At 43.4% G+C, this 21,664-nt stretch overlaps 1 protein-coding gene across 1 annotated transcript; it reads left to right on the forward strand.

Moving 5' to 3' along the window:
- The first annotated feature begins 1,456 nt into the window (after positions 1-1,456).
- Positions 1,457-15,035, forward strand: LOC138365212 (peptide transporter family 1-like). Its single transcript, XM_069325448.1, has 6 exons — positions 1,457-1,607; positions 2,672-2,942; positions 7,846-8,066; positions 8,560-8,726; positions 12,083-12,885; positions 13,717-15,035. Exons 2-6 carry the CDS (start codon positions 2,727-2,729, stop codon positions 14,305-14,307), a joined length of 1,998 nt encoding a protein of 665 aa, XP_069181549.1. The 5' UTR covers positions 1,457-1,607; positions 2,672-2,726; the 3' UTR covers positions 14,308-15,035.
- The last annotated feature ends 6,629 nt before the right edge of the window (positions 15,036-21,664 follow it).

The following is a 21,664-nucleotide window of genomic DNA, read 5'->3' on the forward strand; positions in this document are numbered from 1 at the left end:
ATCAACAACCACTCCTAGCCACCTGTGATCCGTGGCGACCGGGAGACGACGACCCTCGATAGTCACCACCAGTTGAGCCTGTAAGCAGGTCCAGGTCCAGGTCCACCTGCAAGTCTTCTTCGGACTGATTGAGAGCCTCTTCCCCATCACATTTGCAGAGAGCGCATACTCCACCTCCCGCAGGAAACTCTGCGCCTCCAGAAGAATGGCACCATCTCCACACGCCTATAAGTCATCTGCCTAACCTAAAACCTGGGCACCACAGAAAACTGGAAGATCAGAGAGAATGATGGAGAATGGGAGTGGGGTGAGTATCGCTCCGTGGGAAACATCATGGGTGACCGGGCAGGACGAAGGGATGACACCACCCACCGCCACTCCAAAAGACGACACTCTAGATAGTTTTGAAACCATCTTATTGCGGAACCTGAGCGTTCTAGTCGAGCCAAGCCCTGAAGGACAGCAGTGTGTGATGCAGAGTCAGACGCACTCTGGATGTCAAAGAAAGCTGCAAGAAGCAGCCTCCTCCGGCGATTATTGCCCATTATTCAATGTTCCATGCTGAGAAGACAGTACATGGTGCTCCTTCTCGCTCGAAACCCACTGTTTTAATAATACTAATAGTAACGATGTGGACCATCATACATATATTGACGTAATGGACAATTATAAAGTAGAATTTGGTACTATTGAATTTGGACAAATCGGGAAAGGTTTTGTATATATTTTGCTAATAAAACCTAACCACCCTAGGCCTAATACACGCTATTTAAGGCCTAACAAGGCCTTTAAGGCCTCCCCCTGTTTCAACCAAGTAACAAAGTGCTATATTAGTCCTAAGAATATTTAAGTTTGGGTTTAGCTTGATTTTTTCCAGGATCAATAAAGGTATTAGTACCAAATACTCTCTAATTGTCCTTTACGTCAATATATGTACGACAGTCCATATAATTAGAGTTGTTACATACATTCTTGTACAGCCACTAGTACGTGTAGCGTTTCGGGCAGGTCCCTGGAATACGATCCCCTGCCGCGAAGAATCGTTGTTACAACCAAGTACACATTTTACTGTTGAGTTAAACAGAGGCTACAGTTAAGGATTTGCGCCCAGTAAATCCTCCCCGGCCAGGATACGAACCCATGACAAAGCGCTCGCGGAACGCCAGGCGAGTGTCTTACCACTACACCATGGAGACTACAAATTACGAGAGGTACTATCTAAACAGGAGGATGGGCAGGTTTACATTGTGCCCAAAACTGTGTATTAGTGACTTTTATAATGTACATTGTTTACCTACGAGTTCTCAACTGTATCATGTATCAAATTTATGTATTTTTCTATAAATATAAATTATTATTATTATTAAGCAGACGGGAGAAATGTGCTGAGTGGAATAGTTTTCTTCCACATACGTGAATGACAGAGAATAGGATATTACAAACTTCATCATCAAATTTGCAGATGACATTAATATCTATGTTAAAGTAACAGCCAGCCTCCCCACCACAACTGTTGGGCGGCTGGCTGTTACTGATGCTACTGGGGTCAGTGTGGACCTGTACACGGTGGGTACCGCAGCTCCTCCCCACCACAGTTGTTCACTCTGGTAAGCTCACCATTACTGTTCGTATTTTATACAGTAAAATGTCATCTCTGAATGTGCAGAGGTCGGTGTTATCATGTTGATATTTTTGCATACGAGCTTGAGGTTGTGTGGGGTAGACAGTTCCAGGAATGGTTGTGGGGTTACGTTAGAAGGGGTGACGTTGCCTACAAACAACGTTACCATATTATTCATCAAGGTTTACTTCTTGTTCTGTGTACATGAAGTAAATCCACGCGTCTGTTCAAGTAATGAAATTCTGGGAAAAGTTGATCGAAAAAAAATAAGGAATGTTGACAGTATTATATAATTCATAATGACTACTCATGACTGAAAAAACTGAATTTTACTAAATAAACCATCTTTTAGGTGGTGATAAAAGGTGTATTATGCTACCAAGATCAAGAGGTACCTGCAGTTACATTATGTGTGTGTGAGTTTATAATTATCTAATTGCAGGATGTGAGCTACGCTCGTGGTGTCTCGTCTTCCCCTTCATCTTTGTCATATGACTGAACCCGCTGATAATTTTGGCATCTACCGACATCCCTTAAATTGTTTCAACCTTCTACAACTCTGTTCGCAAAGGGGAGCTTTTGCATACCTTTTCGACACTGTTGATTTCTAAGCTTTAGTCTGTGGCCTCTTATTCCAGAAGTCTCAAGTTTTAATAATCCCACTTTGGTAAATTTTTCGATTCCTATCAGGGGTTTTATGTTGTGATTATATCTCTTTACCTTCTCATTCCTCGCTTGTGCCTGTTTTGCACCTCAAGCTCATAGCTCTTGTGGGCTTTTGGTCTGGAAGCCGTTTGGTGGCTTCTCTTTGTACCCTTTATATTTTGTGTATGTATCATTTTACATGTGGCTACCATACAACTACTGCGAACTCCGATGTCAATTTCACAAATCTCGTGAATTTTTGTAAAGTATTCCCTTTCATCCATGTATTAAAAAGTTATTTTGAAATTTTGCAAGTCTATCATAGGCTTCTCTCACAATGTTTAAAATAAGAAAAAATCGAGGCTTCTTTCATTATGTTTTATAATTGTGTTTATACTGAAACAGGTGAAGCAAGAGTGGCGTCAAGGCGTACGGAACAAGTAGGTCAGGCGTGGCAGTCATGATGGCCTACTCTCGAGGAGCCATAGTCATCCTGGTGTCCTACCTGCTCGAGCGCCTCGTCTACTACGGGGTCTTCGGCGGTGCTGTGTTCTACATGCAGCGGATGTTGGGCTTCACCTCCTCCTCGGCCACGACAGTCAAGGCCATCATGGAAGGCCTCGCCTACCTCGCGCCCATTGCCGGCGCCGTCCTGGCCGATGTCTATCTGGGCAAGGTGGGTCGGGTCTGGAAGCTTCGTTCTGCGTGTGTATACTCCCCGTGTTGTGCTTGCGTGGATTGAGCTGTGGCTCTTTGATCCGTCTCTCAACCATCAATCAACTGATGTAAAGATTGCTGAGCCTGTTGGGCTCTTATCATATCTACATTTGAAACTGTGTGTGTGGAGCCATCCTCCACCACACTGCTGCCTAGTGCATCCCATTTTCTAACTACCAGGACACTGAAAAAATTATTTCTAGTGTTTTTGACTCAATTAGTTACCAATAAACATTGCCAGCCATGGTTGTGAGAGCACCAAAAGATTGCCGTAAAGAGCAGTCGGGGTAACTGACAAATTATCAACAGCCGGAATTATCAAGGTATACATCAGGTAGGGGTAAGGAATGAGGGCATCAGGGAGCGCGCTCAGAATTATAAGGAGAAAGGCAGGCAAGACAAACAAGTGCACGTGCTTGGTCTTTAATCCAAGTTAGAATTAAGGTCGCAAATTGCATCTTATATATCAATACGAACCTGTTTTCGTGGTCGGCGTGTATACTGACGAAGTTGGTCAGGCGTAGCCAAGGGGAAGTTCATGTATATTGAGGATTGTGTGTATAGCCTCGTATGTTTACCCCAGACCTATCTGGGGGTAGGTCTGACGTAGGATTGACGGCGCTGGAACCAGTCGTATTGGTGTATGCCTTTCCATTGGAGACTTTCAGCGCCGTGGAGAGACCTGCTGCCTGGGTAACAGCTTCTCCCCCTAATCAACTTACCCTGGCTTTGTGCCCTGGTGAGGCCACTCCAGACCAGGCCAACGCCAGTGCGCAAGTCCATAGTGTACTGAGACTGATGGATGCCTACTTCCTTACCTTAAACTCCGGAGCTAAAGCCTCTGGAGCAGTTCGTTGTTGCCTTCAACTTCTTTCTGACAGTTCCTGGGACGACGCTGGAATCAATCGTACAGGCGTTTGCCTTTCCATTGGAGACTTTCGGTGCCGCGGAGAGGGGGACCTGCTGCATGGGTGACAGCTTCTCCCCTGTATCAACCTACTCTGCCTTTGCGCCCTGGAGAGGCCACTCCAGACCGACAACCAGAGCGCAACGCCATAGTCTCTTGAGACTGATAGATGCCTACTACTACTACTACCTTTCCTTGCGATGATTCCGGGAGTTAAGGTCCCCGCGGTCCGGTCTCTGACCAGGTCTCCTGGTCAGAGACCCCAGGTGAAGATCGTGTGTATTGTGGATCTTTACCATAATATACTTTGCGTGAAGATCGTGTACATATGATTCATTGTATTCAGTATATATACTGATGATCTTCGCCTGTTTGCATGTAGTGAGGATTGTGTATAATGAGAATTGTGAATGTTGTATAGTGATGGTCGTGTGCTGTGAGGGTCACAGCTTGGAAGAACTATGTGTGTATAGTGAAGATTGTCACTGCAGACAAGCATAACTAGGACCTGCCACTAGTGAAGGTACGCACAGTGAAAACATTCACCCAGGTGTGTATGCGTGTTGACTGTATGTATCATGTGTAATGAACATCAAACATTTGTTTTTTATTATTATTATTTATTTATACAAGAGTTCTTACATTATTTATTGTAGAGCCACTATCACGCGTAGCGTTTCGGACAAGTCCATAATCCTGTGTTCCCCGGAATACGACCCGCCAAATCGTTTAACAACCAGGTTCCCATTTTATTGGTGGGTAAAGAGAGGCTACAGTTAATAAGGAGTGATGCCAAGTAAATCTTCCCCGGACAAGATACGAATCCAGGACAAAGCGCTCCCAGAACGCGTCTTATCCGGTCTTGAGATAAAAGCAAAAGTTAACTTCTGTTTTACTAAGTTGACTTAGTGAAGGTCCTGTTATTTGTATATATCATCTATTTTATTTTTATTTTTCCCCCCTTTTATATCAAATTTTGTTTTGTAATTGCCATTCTTGCCTTGTTTTCCTACAACCAGTCTTCTTATGCAAACAAGTATAGACCCAGAACTAAACCTCTTATCCAGTATCTATGACAATCATCACTTTAATGATCAAAATTGCAGATATTTTACAGCTCATGATGTAAACAATGTATTAACACATAATCACAATATCTCTCTAATTAACTTGAATGTAAGATCACTAAGCAAACACGTCGATGATGTTAGTGCCTTGATTGAAACTATTGACAACGAATTCTCTTTTATTATACTTACTGAAACGTGGTTAAAAGAGGATACTACTTAACTCTTTAACATGCCGAACTACTCAGCAATTCACAACTGTCGACCAATTTAGAGAGGTGGTGGCACTGCTCTTTACTACCACCAAGAACTAACATGCCTAAAAGTAATTAGAATTAGAGACTACTGTGGGGAGTATATCTTTGCCAGTTTCAGAGTCAAAGGTGCTGAGTCTGTCTTGACTGTGGGAGCAGTCTCTAGAGTTCCAAACACTGATGTGTCCGAATTCAACTCTAACCTTAAAAATCTTATACTAGATAACAGACTGAACAAAAACCATCAAATTATCGCAGGGGACTTTAATATTGACCTCTGTGAGCCTGAAAACCCCACTGCTGCCAGTTTCCTCAACTGTGTGAATTCCTGCTTCCTCATACTCTTAATCACTAGACCTACTAGAATCACTGATAGTACTGCCACGGCTCTTGATCACATCTGGACCAACATAACCGCTCCGCTTACTTCAGGTATAATCACCGATAGCACTACAGACCATTACCCCACATTTCTCCTAACTAACATTAACAAACCACCTCTAGAGACAAGGGAGATAAGCTTTAGGCTGCACAATGAAACTGCCATAGGCAATTTTATAGCTGCTGCTGCTAATGTCAACTGGGAGTCTGAATTAGGTAACATAGGGGACATCAATCTAGCAGTGCAATCTTTTCTTAAAAAAACTCTCAGCCTTTATAACACCCACTGTCCTATGCTAACGAAACAAGTCACAACTAAAAGGCTAAACAATCCTTGGCTTACAAAGGGGATACTTAAATCCATTAATAAAAAACATGACCTTGAGAAGAAGTATAGGTTAGGAATCGTCTCCAAAGAATTTTCAAAGAATTACTCATCATTGCTATCTAAAATAACTAGAAGAGCCAAAATTAAATATTACAAAGATAAATTTACCCACACAAAGGGCAACATTAAGAAAACATGGAGCACAATTTCACAAATATTGGGATCAAAGAAGATTTTAAATAACAAACCAATACTCCTGTCAAATATTGATGGTCTGCTTTCAGCCTCTGACACTGCTTTTGAGTTCAATAGGTTCTTCTCTTCCATTGGGTCATCCCTTGCAAATGATATTCCATCTTACAGTACTAATATTCAGGACTATCTTACAGGTAACTATTCACAGTCTCTGTACCTAAGGCCTACTAATACCACTGATGTTACTGACATAATCCTTTCCCTTAAAAACAAGTCTAGTGCCCTTGAGGAGATACCAACTCTTATTTACAGAAAAAAGCGAGGGTAACCCCTGTCCACAAATGTGGTGATCCCACTGATGTTAACAACTTCAAACCTATATCAATTCTGCCAAACTTGTCTAAAATATCTCAAAAACTTATCTACAAGCAGCTTTACTCTTATCTAGCCAAACACAATATACTTAGCTCTTGTCAATATGGCTTCAGATCCCAAAAAAGCACTAACGATGCACTTATTTGTATGATTAACTTGATACATGCAGCTCTTGATAAAAATGAGTTCCCTATTGGGTTATTTGTGGATCTGCGTAAGGCTTTTGACACTGTTAACCACCAAAACCTTCTTCTTAAATTACAACATTATGGAGTCAGAGGTCACTCCCTGCAGTACCTTAAGTCCTACCTTACTGACAGGCTCCAATATGTTTCTGTGAATAATTCAATTTCTCCCACCCTACCCATCAACATTGGTGTTCCCTAGGGCAGCATACTTGGCCCTCTCCTCTTTCTCATCTACATTAATGACCTCACAAATGCCTACCAACATTTCAAACCAATTTTATTTGCTGACGACTTGACCTTCATTTACTCCAGCCCTGACCCCTTTGCTCTAAATGTCACAGTGAATACTGAGCTAAATAAAGTCCATCACTGGCTAACCGCCAACAAACTCACCCTCAATATTGACAAAACTTTCTATATTTTGTTTGGCAATAAATCCTCAAACCAAATAATCTCAGGATTAACAATACCCAAATTTGTAACAAAGTAGATGGCAAATTCCTTGGCGTTCTCATTGATCGCAAGCTGAATTTCCAGGGACGCATTCTAAATATATCAAAAAAAGGTTCAAAAACTATTGGCATTCTCTCTAAGATCAGATATTATGTACCTCGCCCTGCCCTGGTGACGCTCTATTACTCTCTCATCTATCTTTATCTCAACTATGGTATTTGTGCTTGGGGTTCTACTACCCAAAATCATTTACGTCCTCTAATTACTCAACACAAAACTGCAATTAGGACAATATCCAACTCTGGCCCATGTCTTCTATTTTAAACAATGCTGTTTGTTTACCAAATTGTATTTTTTTTTCTGCCATGTTTCCACCCCTTCTTCCCCCCACCCTACCTTTTCACATTTTTGTCTTATTTTTTCTAAACACAATTTATACTTTATTCTCAATTCGTTTTAGTCTTAGCGTTTTTCCTGCCTGAAACGCTTTGCGTAATAGTGGCTTTAGGCATTGTATGTACTAGCTCTATCTATAAATCCATCAACTTTTGTATTTCACCTTGTATGTATGTACTTTACCTGAATAAATATTTGTATTTTTGTATTTGTATATATCTTCCAAGCTGAACTTCACTCTCGCTCAAGCAACCTTACACTATAATACTCCCCGTACCTCTTCAACACCTCTTAGTCTCTGTCACCTTCCTCATACAGGCTCGCACAGTGTTCCTGATGTGCTGCGGGTGCACAGTGGGCGCCGTCATCTTCTCCCTCTCTTCGGTCACCCCCATCATGGCCTCCTTCAACGCCTCCAAATTTACAGGAGTCTTGGGCATGCTGGCGCTGGGCGTCTGCGCAGGTCTCATGAAAGCTGTGTACTCCTCCCTCGGGGCCGACCAGTTCAAAGTCCCAGAACAACGGGAGCAACAGAAGAGGTATGTTAAAGTGGGGAAGGTTCATCAGGGTGAATTGGGGATATTGATGGGTGTGGAAGGCTGGGAAGAGGGTGTTCATAGGTTGGTGGGTTTTGTAAAGGAGTTAGAGGGGTCTGTGGTGTGGCTAATATATGTCCTTGCTATACACGGTAGGAAGTGCAATTAAAAAGTGGCAGGCAAATTCCCGAACAGACTTGGTGAGGAAAACGTTCACAAGGATTTAATGCTTGACGATGGAAAACTAGGGAAGAAGGACCATGGCTCCTACTCCATGGTCATATTTAGCAAAATCTGTGTATAAGACGTGTACATTTTAGTTTGCTTCAATAATACTTTGTAATTTTGTTGAAATGGTCAAGTAGTTAGGAAAGAAAAATCATTCCTGCTTTCGATGACGTCTTAGATGGAGTTATTAATTCGTTTTTTGCACATAAACCAGAAAACTGGTAAGTTGTCATCTTAGCATTCTCTCAACTTGTTATTTCTGTTGCAGGTTCTTTTACGCCTTCTACTGGATGATCAACGCTGGCGCCTTCGTCGGGCTATTCATAACAGCTCAAATACGAGACTCTGTCCAGTGCTTCGGTGATGACTGCTACTTCCTCTCCTACATTATAATGGCCGGCCTCATGGTTGTCTCCACCGTCATCTTCGCTGCTGGTCAGTCCTCTAGGATAATAATATTTAAACAATTTTTATTATTTGCTGATGTATTTTCAAGATGGCACCATGGACTATTTTAATACAAATTTTGAGACTAAATAAAACGTTTTTGTAAAGCCACAAACATATGTGTGTAATGCTGCAAATTAGTCCCAGATGACACCGTAGCATATTAGTCCCGGATGACACCGTAGCATATTAGTCCCAGATGACACCGTAGCCTATTAGTCCCAGATGACACCGTAGCATATTAGTCCCAGATGACACCGTAGCCTATTAGTCCCAGATGACACCGTAGCATATTAGTCCCAGATGACACCGTAGCATATTAGTCCCAGATGACACCGTAGCATATTAGTACCAGATGTCACCGTAGCATATTAGTCCCAGATGACACCGTAGCATATTAGTCCCAGATGTCACCGTAGCATATTCGTCACAGATGACACCGTAGCATATTAGTCCCAGATGTCACCGTAGCATATTAGTCCCTGATGACACCGTAGCATATTAGTCCCAGACGACACCGTAGTATATTAGTCCCAGATGTCACCGTAGCATATTAGTCCCAGATGTCACCGTAGCATATTAGAGGCAGTCAGAGAAGCCTGTAAAGTGTAGGAGGCGAGCGAGAAGGTAATTAGTCCAACGGTGTGTCCCACTATGCCTTTAATCTCCTTCCTTTTCCTATGTTTTGTTACGGGCTATTCATACCCATGCAACCTCTTGGGTGGCTTAATCTTCATCAATCAATCAATTTATGTTTTGTCTCATACAGCAGTACTCACCCATGTTTGTTCATTAGGAAAACAGAGTTTAGAACATTCTTCTTAAAAACTTAAGACGGGTATATATATTCTTGAAGATAATTCGCATACATATGATAATCTTTATTTCATCAATGAGATTTGTAGACTGTCTCTTGATATATAATTGTGCAATACTCTCCCCAGTGTCTCCACTTGACAGCTCAGGTAGTGCACCATTAGTTGGCTCATCTAGTAAGACCTCACACGTCTGGCTTAGACAAACTTTAGGGGCAGAAGGGATGCTTTGGCGGGCTTCTTTGGAACCCCACAAGCATTCATGGGGAACCAGCTGTCAGATCTATGAATTTGACCATTGAGGAAGAGGCACTGATGCCTCCCACAATCACGTAGATTTGCGCCTACGTGATTGTCACACTTGCCTTTTCGTAGGCTTGTCCCTAGCCTGTAGCCTTATCCTTATCCATGTCCTCCCCCCTAGCTTGTAGGCTATGGACATGGCGGTCGTTGGGAAATTCAAGATGGAGTCTCCTTACCTTCACTCTCACCGTGCGTAGACAGAAAATTCATACTGAACACCAAATACAATGGCCAACTCCTTGGCTATTGATTGCTTCTAAGATAAGGATGTTTAATTCGGCCTAATTAATCATAACTGGACAGTTAGTTAGTTTATTTTATTTGTTATGCACCCTATACCCATCTTGTGGGCAGTAGTGGAAAGGGTTACAGAGGCACATAATGGGTTCAGGGACTGAACCCCACAATTCAATAAGCTAAGCAAGTTACAGTTTTAATGCACAACAACCCTGGTGATAGCAATGGCCTGATGGTAATGTAGGCTCATCAGAGACCAACATGATAGACCCAAGTCCATACATAATGATATTAGATCCATGCATATGTGGTTCTGCATGCGTATTGTGTACAACCGTAATGCGTATACTCTTGCATTCACAAGCTGATTTCCCTACTGTAGTTCACACAATGTACACCATTAAGTCAGCTGTGGCATTAATTCTCTCAGAAAATGAGAAATTCCACTAGGGCAACGAGGAGGACACGAACTTACGACCTTATCATGGCCAAGCCGCATACACTACCAATTGACCACCGTAACTTGTAAAAGTCATACAACCGGATTTCTGCTGAAATCACAGGAAGTCTGGAGGCCCCTATTGAAGCCAGTCCAAGTTTTACGTAAAAAACACAGGAACACGTTGTGTGTTTCTGAAGTTGAGGCGTAAGGTGTGGCACCACTCTGCCATTCCACCTGAGTGCTTGTGGGTTATACCCCAGCCACTTTGACTGGAAGGTCAAGGGTCATGGCCCAATCATGTCAAAGTCTGTACCTCTCTCAGCCAGTTTAAAACTTACATAATAAACGCCATGTAACTTACCTTACTCCTAAATGTCAACCCATGTCTACTATTTTAAACAATGCTGTTTGTTGACCAACTTGCATAATTGCTATTTTCTGCCATGTCACCCCCCCCCCCACCCACTTATTTTTTACTCCTTTTTTCAACACAATTTATACTTTAAGCTCAATTACTATTAAGTTTTAGTCTAAGTGTTCCCCCCCCCCCCCTCACACACACCTTGTCCGAAACGCTATGCGTATTAGTGGCTTTAGGAATTGTATGTACTAGCTCTATCTTTAAATCCAACATGATGTTTGTAACTTTTTTTCTTTTCTTTTTTTTGAGATATATACAAGAGTTGTTACATTCTTGTACAGCCACTAGTACGCGTAGCGTTTAGGGCAGGTCCCTGGAATACGATCCCCGCCGCGAAGAATCGTTTTTTCATCCAAGTACACATTTTACTGTTGCGTTAAACAGAGGCTCCAGTTAAGGAATTGCGCCCAGTAAATCCTCCCCGGCCAGGATACGAACCCCTGACATAGCGCTCGCGGAACGCCAGGCGAGTGTCTTACCACTACACCACGGAGACTTTATCTTCAATGTATCTTCAATCAATTCAATGTATTCAATCTTATCTTCAATGTATGTAGATTTACCTGAATAAAAAATCTAAATTTAAATCTAAGGTAGGGCGACGGTCTCGCTTCATGCATGTCGGCGTTCAAGCCCCGACCGTCCAAGCCGTTGGGCACCATTTCTTTTCCCCGTCCCATCCCAAATCCTTATCCTGACTCTTTCCCAGTGCTATATAGTCGTAATGTCTTGGCGCATTCCCGACAATTCCCTTCCCTTCCCCCCCCCAACCCTCTCCCATCTCAAATCCTTATCCTGATCATTTCCAAGTGCTATAAAGTCGTAGTGGCTTGGCGCTTTCCCCCTGATAATTAAAATAAATTAAATTGTGGGTTATACGTAAAATTTGGACTGACTTCAGTAGGGGCCTCCAGACTTTCTGTGATTTCAGTAGAAATCCGGTTGTATGACTTTTACAAATCAGCGATGGTCTAGTGGTGGAGTATTCGGCTTGGTAATGCCAAGGTCGTAGGTTCGTGACCCTAGTGGATTTTCTCATTGATATACATCACTTTAATGTGATTTCTGTGTGTTTTAATTCTCTAACATTATCTCTATTAGCTGTTATGTATTTGTTATATTACAGGTCGGTCGCAGTACATGGAGGGGCCCCCAGACACAATGATGTTAAAAACAGTTCGCTGCGTTGCATACGCGGTCACTAAGACCTGGGATAAGAACCGAAAGCCTGTGCAGCACTGGCTTGACCGTGCTCAAGACAAATTTGATGTTCAGTTGCTGCTGGACGTGAAGGTGACCTTGCGTGTCCTTCTGCTGTTCTGCACCTTCCCGCTCTTTTGGGTTCTCTTCTACCAGACCTTCACTAGTATGATATTCCTGGCTAAACGTCTCGACGGTATGGTGGGCAGCTATAGGATCCCGCCAGACATGTCTTCCACTGCCAACTCACTGCTCGTTTTAGCTCTCATTCCGCTCTTTGATTTTGTGGTCTACCCCTTGTTGGCCCGCGTTGGCGTCCTCACCAAGACCACATCCCGGATGATCGCGGGGATGTGCTTCACCATCATCGCCTTCCTGGTCTACGCACTGGTGAACATGAGCGTGGAACAGACTTTCATTCCTCCAGAGCAGGCGAGAATCCACGTTTACAACGCACTGCCTTGCCAGATGGTGGTGGAGGTGCCCTTCGTCAAGACCGGTCAGCTGAGTGTGGAGAGCGGAGGCCAGGTGGTTCTGCCTAGCTTGACTGTCACACATGGTGATGAGGTGGAGGCCAAGGTGACAGCCTCCTGCCTCTTCCCAGACATGAGGCAGGTGAGAGTGAGGGTGCTGGGTGCCCATGAAACAACACTCCTTGTCACCTCCACTGGCGTGCTGGCTCTCCCTCCCACACTCGAGTACATCAAGGACGAAGATGCCGACACCAAAGTGAGTCTCCGTACCCAATCATTTCCGCTCCTTGGGTTTCTTGGGTGTAAAAAGGCTAAATGCTAAAAATGAGAGCAGACTTTACTAAAGATTCAGCACTAATCATTTCAAGTAACTAGCAACTGGAAAGTGTCTCATAAAGTGTCACCATGACGCCAAGTCAACTGTAAAATACATTAATAAAACACAACAACGGGCGAGTATACTGCTTCACAACACAGTTCAGGCAGAGAATGATAATATCCTAGCAATTATTTTTACTTTTACAAATATTGAAACATTTTCATAATATGAGATTTTTACAACTTTCTCCATCCTCATAAATTCATTAAACAAGTTTTTGAATGCTTTTAACTAATAAATAAGAGCCATTTATTACAGGTCTATTAAGTAGTTTTTATGAGTTTTGTTACTATTATTATTGATAGTCACAAGGCAATCACAACAGCGTGATTTATCAATGATAAAATCACTGGAGCCGAGCAGGGATTGGTCCAGCATCTTAAGCTGCTGGTTTATCTTAAGATGCTGCTTCGTCTAAAGATGCCACTTCATCTTAAGACAATTTCCTTAGCAACAAAATCCTTAGAGAACAAAGTAGCGTCTGGATGAATATCTTTTGTAGCATGTTAGGGCCTAGCATGGGCCTAGCGCGTGTTTGACATTCAACAAGATGTTGCTTTGATCCCCACTGCTGAAGTGATTTTCTCATTACTGATATTATCATTGTTATTGTTAATATTATTTGATGGTGCCTTAGAAATAAATATTCTGTAAAATTTAGGGCCTGATTTCCTGGTGTTGTTCAGTTGTGTTGGTTCGCCCTGACAGGTGCGGGTGTTGGCGCCTGCGCACAACGAGCTCAACGTGACGCTCACGTACGACACCATCCTCCACAACTTCCAGCTCCTGGAGGGAAAGACGGAGTTCCAGCGCATCAGTCCCCAGGAGTACAAGGTGATGGTGGAAGAGGTGGAAGTTGGAGAGGCTGCAGTGTACCAGGACGGTGTGTACGACATCGTCATCACCACCACCGACGTCTTCCTCTTCCCCATGACGGCCCCTGCAAACGTCCACATGTTATGGCTCCTTCCCCAGTACGTCCTCATCACCATCGGCGAGGTCCTCTTCTCAGTCTCTGGCATGGACTTTGCTTACTCGCAGGCCCCGATGGCCATGAAGTCTTCACTGCAGGCAGCCAATCTCTTCACAATTACTGTCGGCTTGTGGCTCTTTGCAGGACTAACGAGCCTGAGCTCTGCCACGGGGGCCTTCAAGCACCGACCCTCTCACGAAGCCTTCTTCTATGCTTGTCTCATGTCCGTCAACACAATAATCTTCATCGTGCTGATTAGGAGAAACAAGAAATCTCGCCTGAGGAACCCCGTTATGGAGACAAACACAAGTGAATCCTGTCAGTGAGCCCATCAACAATTAGCCTCTCACGACAATCTTGATTTCATAGCCGTCTCCGTGGCGTAGTGGTAAAGCACTCGGCGGGCGCTTTGCGAACGCTTTGGCCAGTTTCGTATTCTGGCCTGGGAGGATTGACTGAGCGCCAATCCTTATCTGTAGCCTCTTTAACCAGCAGTGAATGGGTACCAGTTTGTTAAAGGATTTGGCGGGTCGTATTCCGGGAAAAAAAAATAGGATTAAGGACTTGCCCGAAACGCTATGCGTGCTAGTGGCTTTACAAAAATGTAAAATATCTTGTATATAAAAAAATGAACACTCTGTGTAGTTGTATTTCCTGTGACGACGCTCGCAGGTATGGCGTCCCCGGCAGGATTGTCTGATTGTCACTTATGAACGTCGAATTCTCAGTTAATTTTCAAAATTCGTATTTATTGGGCAGGTAAGTAGCTGAATCTAAAACAGCAACAAATGACACTTGTAACTTGCACGTCTCCTGTACCAGGTGAGTACAACGGGCTCACCATAACATGGCTGCTTGGAACTTTTTGTTGTGAGTAGCTGAATCTAAAACAATAACACTTATAACTTACTCATACCTGTTCCACCTCTTGGACGGCTTAATCTTCATCAATCAATCAATCACATGTAACTTGTAACCTGCTTTTGCTTTTGATAATGTTGACAAGAGTCAACGAAACTCACCTCTTAGTGCTTTGATTAAATTGTAAAAGGAATTTTGGAGAGTTAATTTTTCAACTTTCTTCTAAAGTAAAAAAATATGAGACAAGTAGAGACGATTCGGGATAGAATCATGGATCTCGTCCTTTCTGTCCCTGTCCCTTTACAGCCCGTTACCGTCGTGAGGGGGCCTTCGTGGGCGGCTGTCAGAGTGCGATGCTCCATGGGACAGTCATCTGTCATGTTGAAGCCTTATGCTCCTACTGCCGTCTTCACAAATTGTGCTAGATGCTTTTTCCTCTTCCTTATGTTTCATGTTTCATGCACCCATGGGGGGTGCAGATCGTCTTCTCGGGTGTCCTATCGTCTTGTCGGGGGGGGGGGTGCAAAAAAGACTTGTCGGGTGTCCTATGCTCTAACTGTGGCTCCATGGTGGGTATGGGGGCTTATTCGTGGATAAAATTATTACCCGTTCATTTTTATGCCGACATCTGACCCTCTTTTAACATCCCAGACTCGTGGGGTGAGCGACCTGCCCCCCGAGTCGGACTGTGATGGAAGGCCGGGCTCTGCACATGTAGCCTGGCCTACATATTACCTATATTCATAAGAAATATGACCCTTGAGCGCTATTTCTGAGAAGAATTCAAGGTGATTGCAAGTATTTGGAGTTTTAGATTACGACTTTTTATACCGAAAATATGCAAATTAGTAAAAATTGCTATTGGTTTGCCCAAATCCCCTTGCAGTTTTTTTTAAATACGGAAATATTATTATTGAGCATTATTTCTGAGCAGAATTCAGGGTGATTACACGTATTTGGAGTTTTATATTGCTACTTTTTATACCGAAAATATGGAAATTAGTTCAAACGGCGATTGGTCAGATTTTTCACAAATCTACTCGCAGTTTTCAAAATACGATGCCAATCGGAAATATGACTCTTGAGCGTTATTTTTTAGCTATACTGAGCTTACAAGATTGTTGTTGTTGTTTTAGATTTAGCTACTTAGAACGAAATGTCCATGTAGCACAGGCTATGGTGAACGCGTAATCGAGTTTGGTTATTCGCGATAACCTTGTTACTGTGACACTGTTACGACCCTGGATTCCTTAGTTGGAAACCAGAGGTCAAATTGAGTTCTAAATAATTTACGTTTCATTATTTGATAAGATTGCTGATGCACATTTGTTCCTATCTTCCTTGCCAGACGTAAATCGAACCTTGTTTCTCACAGAGCATTCAGACTCTTAAGCTTGTTGTGGATTAATTATATCAGTGAATTAATTATCAACTATTCTCAGAACTAGTAAAGTAACGAAGGCCGGTGAAGACTTGTATTGTTTGTAGCTGCACGATCAGTTAGGTTATCTTCTCGGCAACAACAACAACAACTGAGGATCTCAGAGACGGGGCGCCTGGGGTGCGCTCTTCTCGGGTCTGGCTGTGGTGTGACAACATCTTCCTGTGGGGCTCTGCCTTCATTCTCCTCCTCCTTCCCCCTTTACCTTACCTTAAGCTTCCACAACAGCTAAGATAAGTATCCTCCTATGTAACCGTGCTACTAGATAGGCTTATGTGACTTGTATAGTGATTGTGTAGTATAAGCCAGTGTTTTGGGCATCCCTAAGTGTTTGTGTTGTGATAGGGTACCACGTGGGGCTCACTACCCCAAGCTGCTTTAAGCTTTAGAGTTCTTTACAAGTAGACTTTACCCTAGCTTGTCCTAATTGTAAAACCTTGTATTTTGCTTATGTGGACCAAGGCTTTTAACGTAAGATAGTGTGGCAAAGTAGTTATTGTTATTGTTGTTAATGTATATTGGGGGTTGTTAAGAGGGTTTAATAAATATGTTTTTAAAGGAGTATCCATTCTTCCTGTGTAGGGGATCAATGATCAATTTCTAGGCTGACATATTTTCGTGAAGCCACTAAATTAATATTGTTTATGTTCTTATTGGGGGCCGGCCGGGCCTATCTGATCTCCACTAATTTTGATACATCCTGATTCTAGCTGTTGGCCCTTCTCCTTAATACTCTATACCCCCCATAACAGTAAGCAAATTTATAACAGACACCCTTACAAGATGTTTGTTGTTGTTATAGATTCAGCTACTCAGAACTAGTTCCAACAAGCACGAGCTATGGGGAGCCCGTAACTTACCTGGCACAGGAGCGGGGCAGGTAGCATGAGCTATGGAATTGACAGGGTTGAAAAGGATAAACTGTTCAATATGGGTGGTACGCAAACAAGGGGACACCGGTGGAAACTGAGTACCCAAATGAGCCACAGGGACGTTAGAAATAACTTTTTCAGTGTTAGAGTAGTTAATGGAGGGAATGCATTAGGCAGTGATGTGGTGGAGGCTGACTCCATACACAGTTTCAAATGTAGATAGGATAGAGCACAGTAGGCTCAGGAATCTGTATACCAGTTGATCGACAGTTGAGAGGCTGGACAAAAGAGCTAATGGTGAGCCCGTAGTGGACTTACCTGGCACAGGTGCGGTGCTGGGTAGGGGGCGCTTACAAGAAGACTTCTAGACATTTATTAATGTGGATACACCCCACTCTACGATTCACCAAAATTAAGCCCCTTAATCGTAGGGAGTGGCGAAGGGTAGGGTGAGGTGATTGTTGCCTGACTCCGGCTTTTAGCTGTCCGCTAGGTCTTACATCGTCCCTTCGGATCAGTGGAGGACCATCGAACAGTTGTATGCTCGAAGTAGAATTCATCTGGATGTTGATTACTGGTGTCAGCTACCGAATGAACACCTCCTTATGTATACGAAGCCTCCTACGATCGTCGGTGCGTGTGATTACTGTCGTATCTTTCCCTGTTTCTTTGGCATAGTGAATGATATGACAGTAATCTTTCACCGAACATACAGTCCCGCTCCTGTGCCAGGCAAGTCCACTACGGGCTCACCATAGCCCGTGGTACTTGGAACTTTTTGTTCCCAGTTGCTGAATCTAAAACAACAACGCCAATGAATAATCATCAGTCTAATGATGAATAAGGATGAACCCAACTAGCCAAGTCAGCAACAGGAAAAATGCGGCTGTCTTTTTAAGGATCTGAAAAACAGTATAGATAGAGAGAGAGCTTGGTACAAAAGGATTAAAGGAGACGTTGAGTGTAACCTTGGATTGTCAATGAGCGATCTGAGAGCAGCAGTACACCAAGAACTTCAACAAGATCTTGTAGATCTGAGGCAAAGTGAATCCGACACCAGTAATTCCATCTATCATCACACTATCATGCAAGAGGAGCCACACATCTATGGTTCATCCAATAAAATCAGAAGACTTCTAGATGTTACTACTGCTCGGCTTTGACTTTGTTACAAGTATCTCTGGGAATTCTCATTGTCTGCTGATTTAGACCTGACCAAATGTAAACTGTCAACAAAATTATTCGGACACTCTCCGTCACTATGTGATGGAGTGCGAAAAGATACATAAATTCAGGGACAATTCTATAACCAATGTTCCAACAATGTGTAAATATTTCATTGAAAATGATCTGCTACCAGAAATTTTAGCCAAATATCCCCAGTTTGCAAACAGTAGGTAGTATCTAAGTGATTCTAACCTCTCCACCGCTGCCCACTGGATGGGGGGCGGTGTGCAGGACAAACATATCAATTGTGACACTAGCTCTCCACATATGTCAGTTGCTTAATTTATAAATTGTACTTGTAGTCGATCTCAAACCCATTTATGATGTGACGATTTATACTGAATTTTGTAACTAGCTCATCAAGATTGTAACTTGCTTAGCTAAATGAATTGTGGGGTTCAGTCCCTGAGCCCATGATGTGCCTCTGTAACCCTTTCCACTACCTCCCACAAGATGAGTATGGGGTGCATAATAAATGAACAAAACTAAACGATCGTGACTATTTAGGTCAAAGATATTTAATCAAATCACATTTTTAGTGCTGCATGAGCATCATTTGCGTGTGCACGTGCACAGGCGCATTTGTGTGCTGTGTTTTGCCTTTATTTTGTCATAAAATACTTCAGTTTCTAAATATCACTTTCAAATTGTAAATCATTTGCTAAATATCTTTAACAACTCCTATAGGTAAACTAACTTTCTGTTTAGTTTTTAAGTATTACCCAATTATACATGTAAATAAATATCCAAATTATGTTTACATCAGCCCATCCTCCTGTTTTGATAGTACTGTTGTTGTTGATATAGGGGCGATGACGATCGAGGACTCGGATGCGCCCCAGCTGCACGATACCAGAAAAGTGCGGAGAGGGATGGTAACCCTAAAGTCTCTACTGTTGACAGACGTGTCCAATAAAGTGAAAGGTATAGAGAAGGTTGCCATAATGGACGTCCTCATCTTCTGCACCCGCTCTATCAAGGAGAATGGGAACCGTGAGGCAAAGAATATGCAGCCTACAGACAGCACTGTAGTCTGACGTGCACTGTGAAACCGTGGGCAATGGAGAAATAGATGTTCCACATTATCCTCCTGGTTCGAACATCACTGACAGTAGGGGGAATCCACCAACTTAAAGACGATGGAGATGCGCACCCAGAGAGGTTTACCTTATCCGAAGGCGAGTAAGGGTCATGTCAAGAAGATGCGAGTGTTGACGGGCCTGAGGACGGGGAGAGGCACTCTATCGGAGGCAACCCAGAGAAAACATAAGGAAGGTCAACATCTCCTCCACCCAAGCCGTGAGGCAGGCTGCTTGAAGATGCTACAGAGTCTTTTTTAGATCCAGAAGTACCTGTGTAACTTCATGGTGAGCATACACCAATCCCGCTACTTCATCTACCTTCTCATTGCCATGATTTCGGCATAAGATGGAACCCAGTGCAGAGACTGACCAACCCGGGAAAATTGAGTAAGACAGCAATTCCCCACGGATCTGTGCCACCATATTATGGTGGACCCGCAAACGCTGAAATGATATCAGACACAGGGCTGCAAGACAGTCCACGTAGAAGACAACCAATGAGGGCCCGGAAACTTGATGGAGGAGTCTTAATACGAGCAAAATTGCGAAGTTCCCCAGCCAGGCACGAATGATCAGGAGAAAGTTACCATGTCTGATACAAGGAAAAAGGAGCGTAGAAAGCAGCCGCCGAGGTTGTCGGCAACTGATTAACATGGGACCCATCTGTGTAAACCTTCAGGTATCCTTGGTATAAAGCACGCAGGTCAGGGAATATCGAAGGGTCTAGACCCTCTAAATCCTTCTTCCGGCAAGGAGGCATGAAAACGTCCACCGAAACACTGATAACCAAACCAGGGACGGGTTCTGGGACTGGAACGGAAAACTCTGAATAAGCGTCAAAGGCTCAGACTACGAAAGACAGATGACGGCGCCTGAAACGTCCCGCCGGCACATCCCACAAGTGCTCATCGGACTGCAAGCGAGTAAGCAAAAGTGCAGCTGGGAGACGCACTATCCGTTGGAGTCGTCGACAAAGGACTAGAAGGCGTCCAAATCGCAGTGGCCAAACCCCCGACTTTGCATGGAGAGAGAGCACTGGCAAGGAGGGCATAACCCCAAACGCAGAGCGAAGGGCACCATTTTGGAAAGAATAAAGCTGCGCTAAGACCGATGGAGCCGCCGAACCATAAACTTTAATCTCATACATGATCCTGCTACATAGGAAGGCCTTATAGAGAACTAAGAGAGAGGGACACCCGCGAAACCCCCCATGCCATCCCGGAAAGCCGCTTCATGATGGTGATGTGGTGCAGATAGGAGCCCGGCCCCCTCCCCCAAGGAAGCTACGTGACGCTTTTACGATAGCCGAGGGCCATCAACAACCACTCCTAGCCACCTGTGATCCGTGGCGACCGGGAGACGACGACCCTCGATAGTCACCACCAGTTGAGCCTGTAAGCAGGTCCAGGTCCAGGTCCACCTGCAAGTCTTCTTCGGACTGATTGAGAGCCTCTTCCCCATCACATTTGCAGAGAGCGCATACTCCGCCTCCCGCAGGAAACTCTGCGCCTTCAGAAGAATGGCACCATCTCCACAAGCCTATAAGTTAGCTGCCTAACCTAAAACCTGGGCACCACAGAAAACTGGAAGATCAGAGAGAATGATGGAGAATGGGAGTGGGGTGAGTATCGCTCCGTGGGAAACATCATGGGTGACCGGGCAGGACGAAGGGACGACACCACCCACCGCCACTCCAAAAGACGACACTCTAGATAGTTTTGAAACCATCTTATTGCGGAACCTGAGAGTCCTAGTCGAGCCAAGCCCTGAAGGACAGCAGTGTGTGATGCAGAGTCAGACGCACTCTGGATGTCAAAGAAAGCTGCAAGAAGCAGCCTCCTCCGGCGATTATTGCCCATTATTCCAGCCCGTCCTCCAAAAATGGGGTGGTAAATGTAAGGAGACAAATAAGTGCAATTATGTACTATTCATAGCAGTTAGGAATTGTACTTATTTTCACTTAGTATTAAATCGTACTGTCAAATATATTGTGAATATTTGAGTTTACCCAAAAAACTGAATAGAAAACCACAACCTCACCTAACCGTCTTAGTTTTTGAAGATAATAATTTTATTGCTTCTTAATTACAATTAGTACTTAACCTATAGCTATATTGATATTACAGTTTTATAAAACTAATAAAACAAAACTCAAATATATCAATAAATTGTAAAATAACTCATGATATTTAAAAATTTT

The sequence above is a fragment of the Procambarus clarkii genome, chromosome 16 (genome assembly GCF_040958095.1).
Source record: "Procambarus clarkii isolate CNS0578487 chromosome 16, FALCON_Pclarkii_2.0, whole genome shotgun sequence".
NCBI classification, from domain to species: Eukaryota; Metazoa; Arthropoda; class Malacostraca; order Decapoda; family Cambaridae; genus Procambarus; species Procambarus clarkii.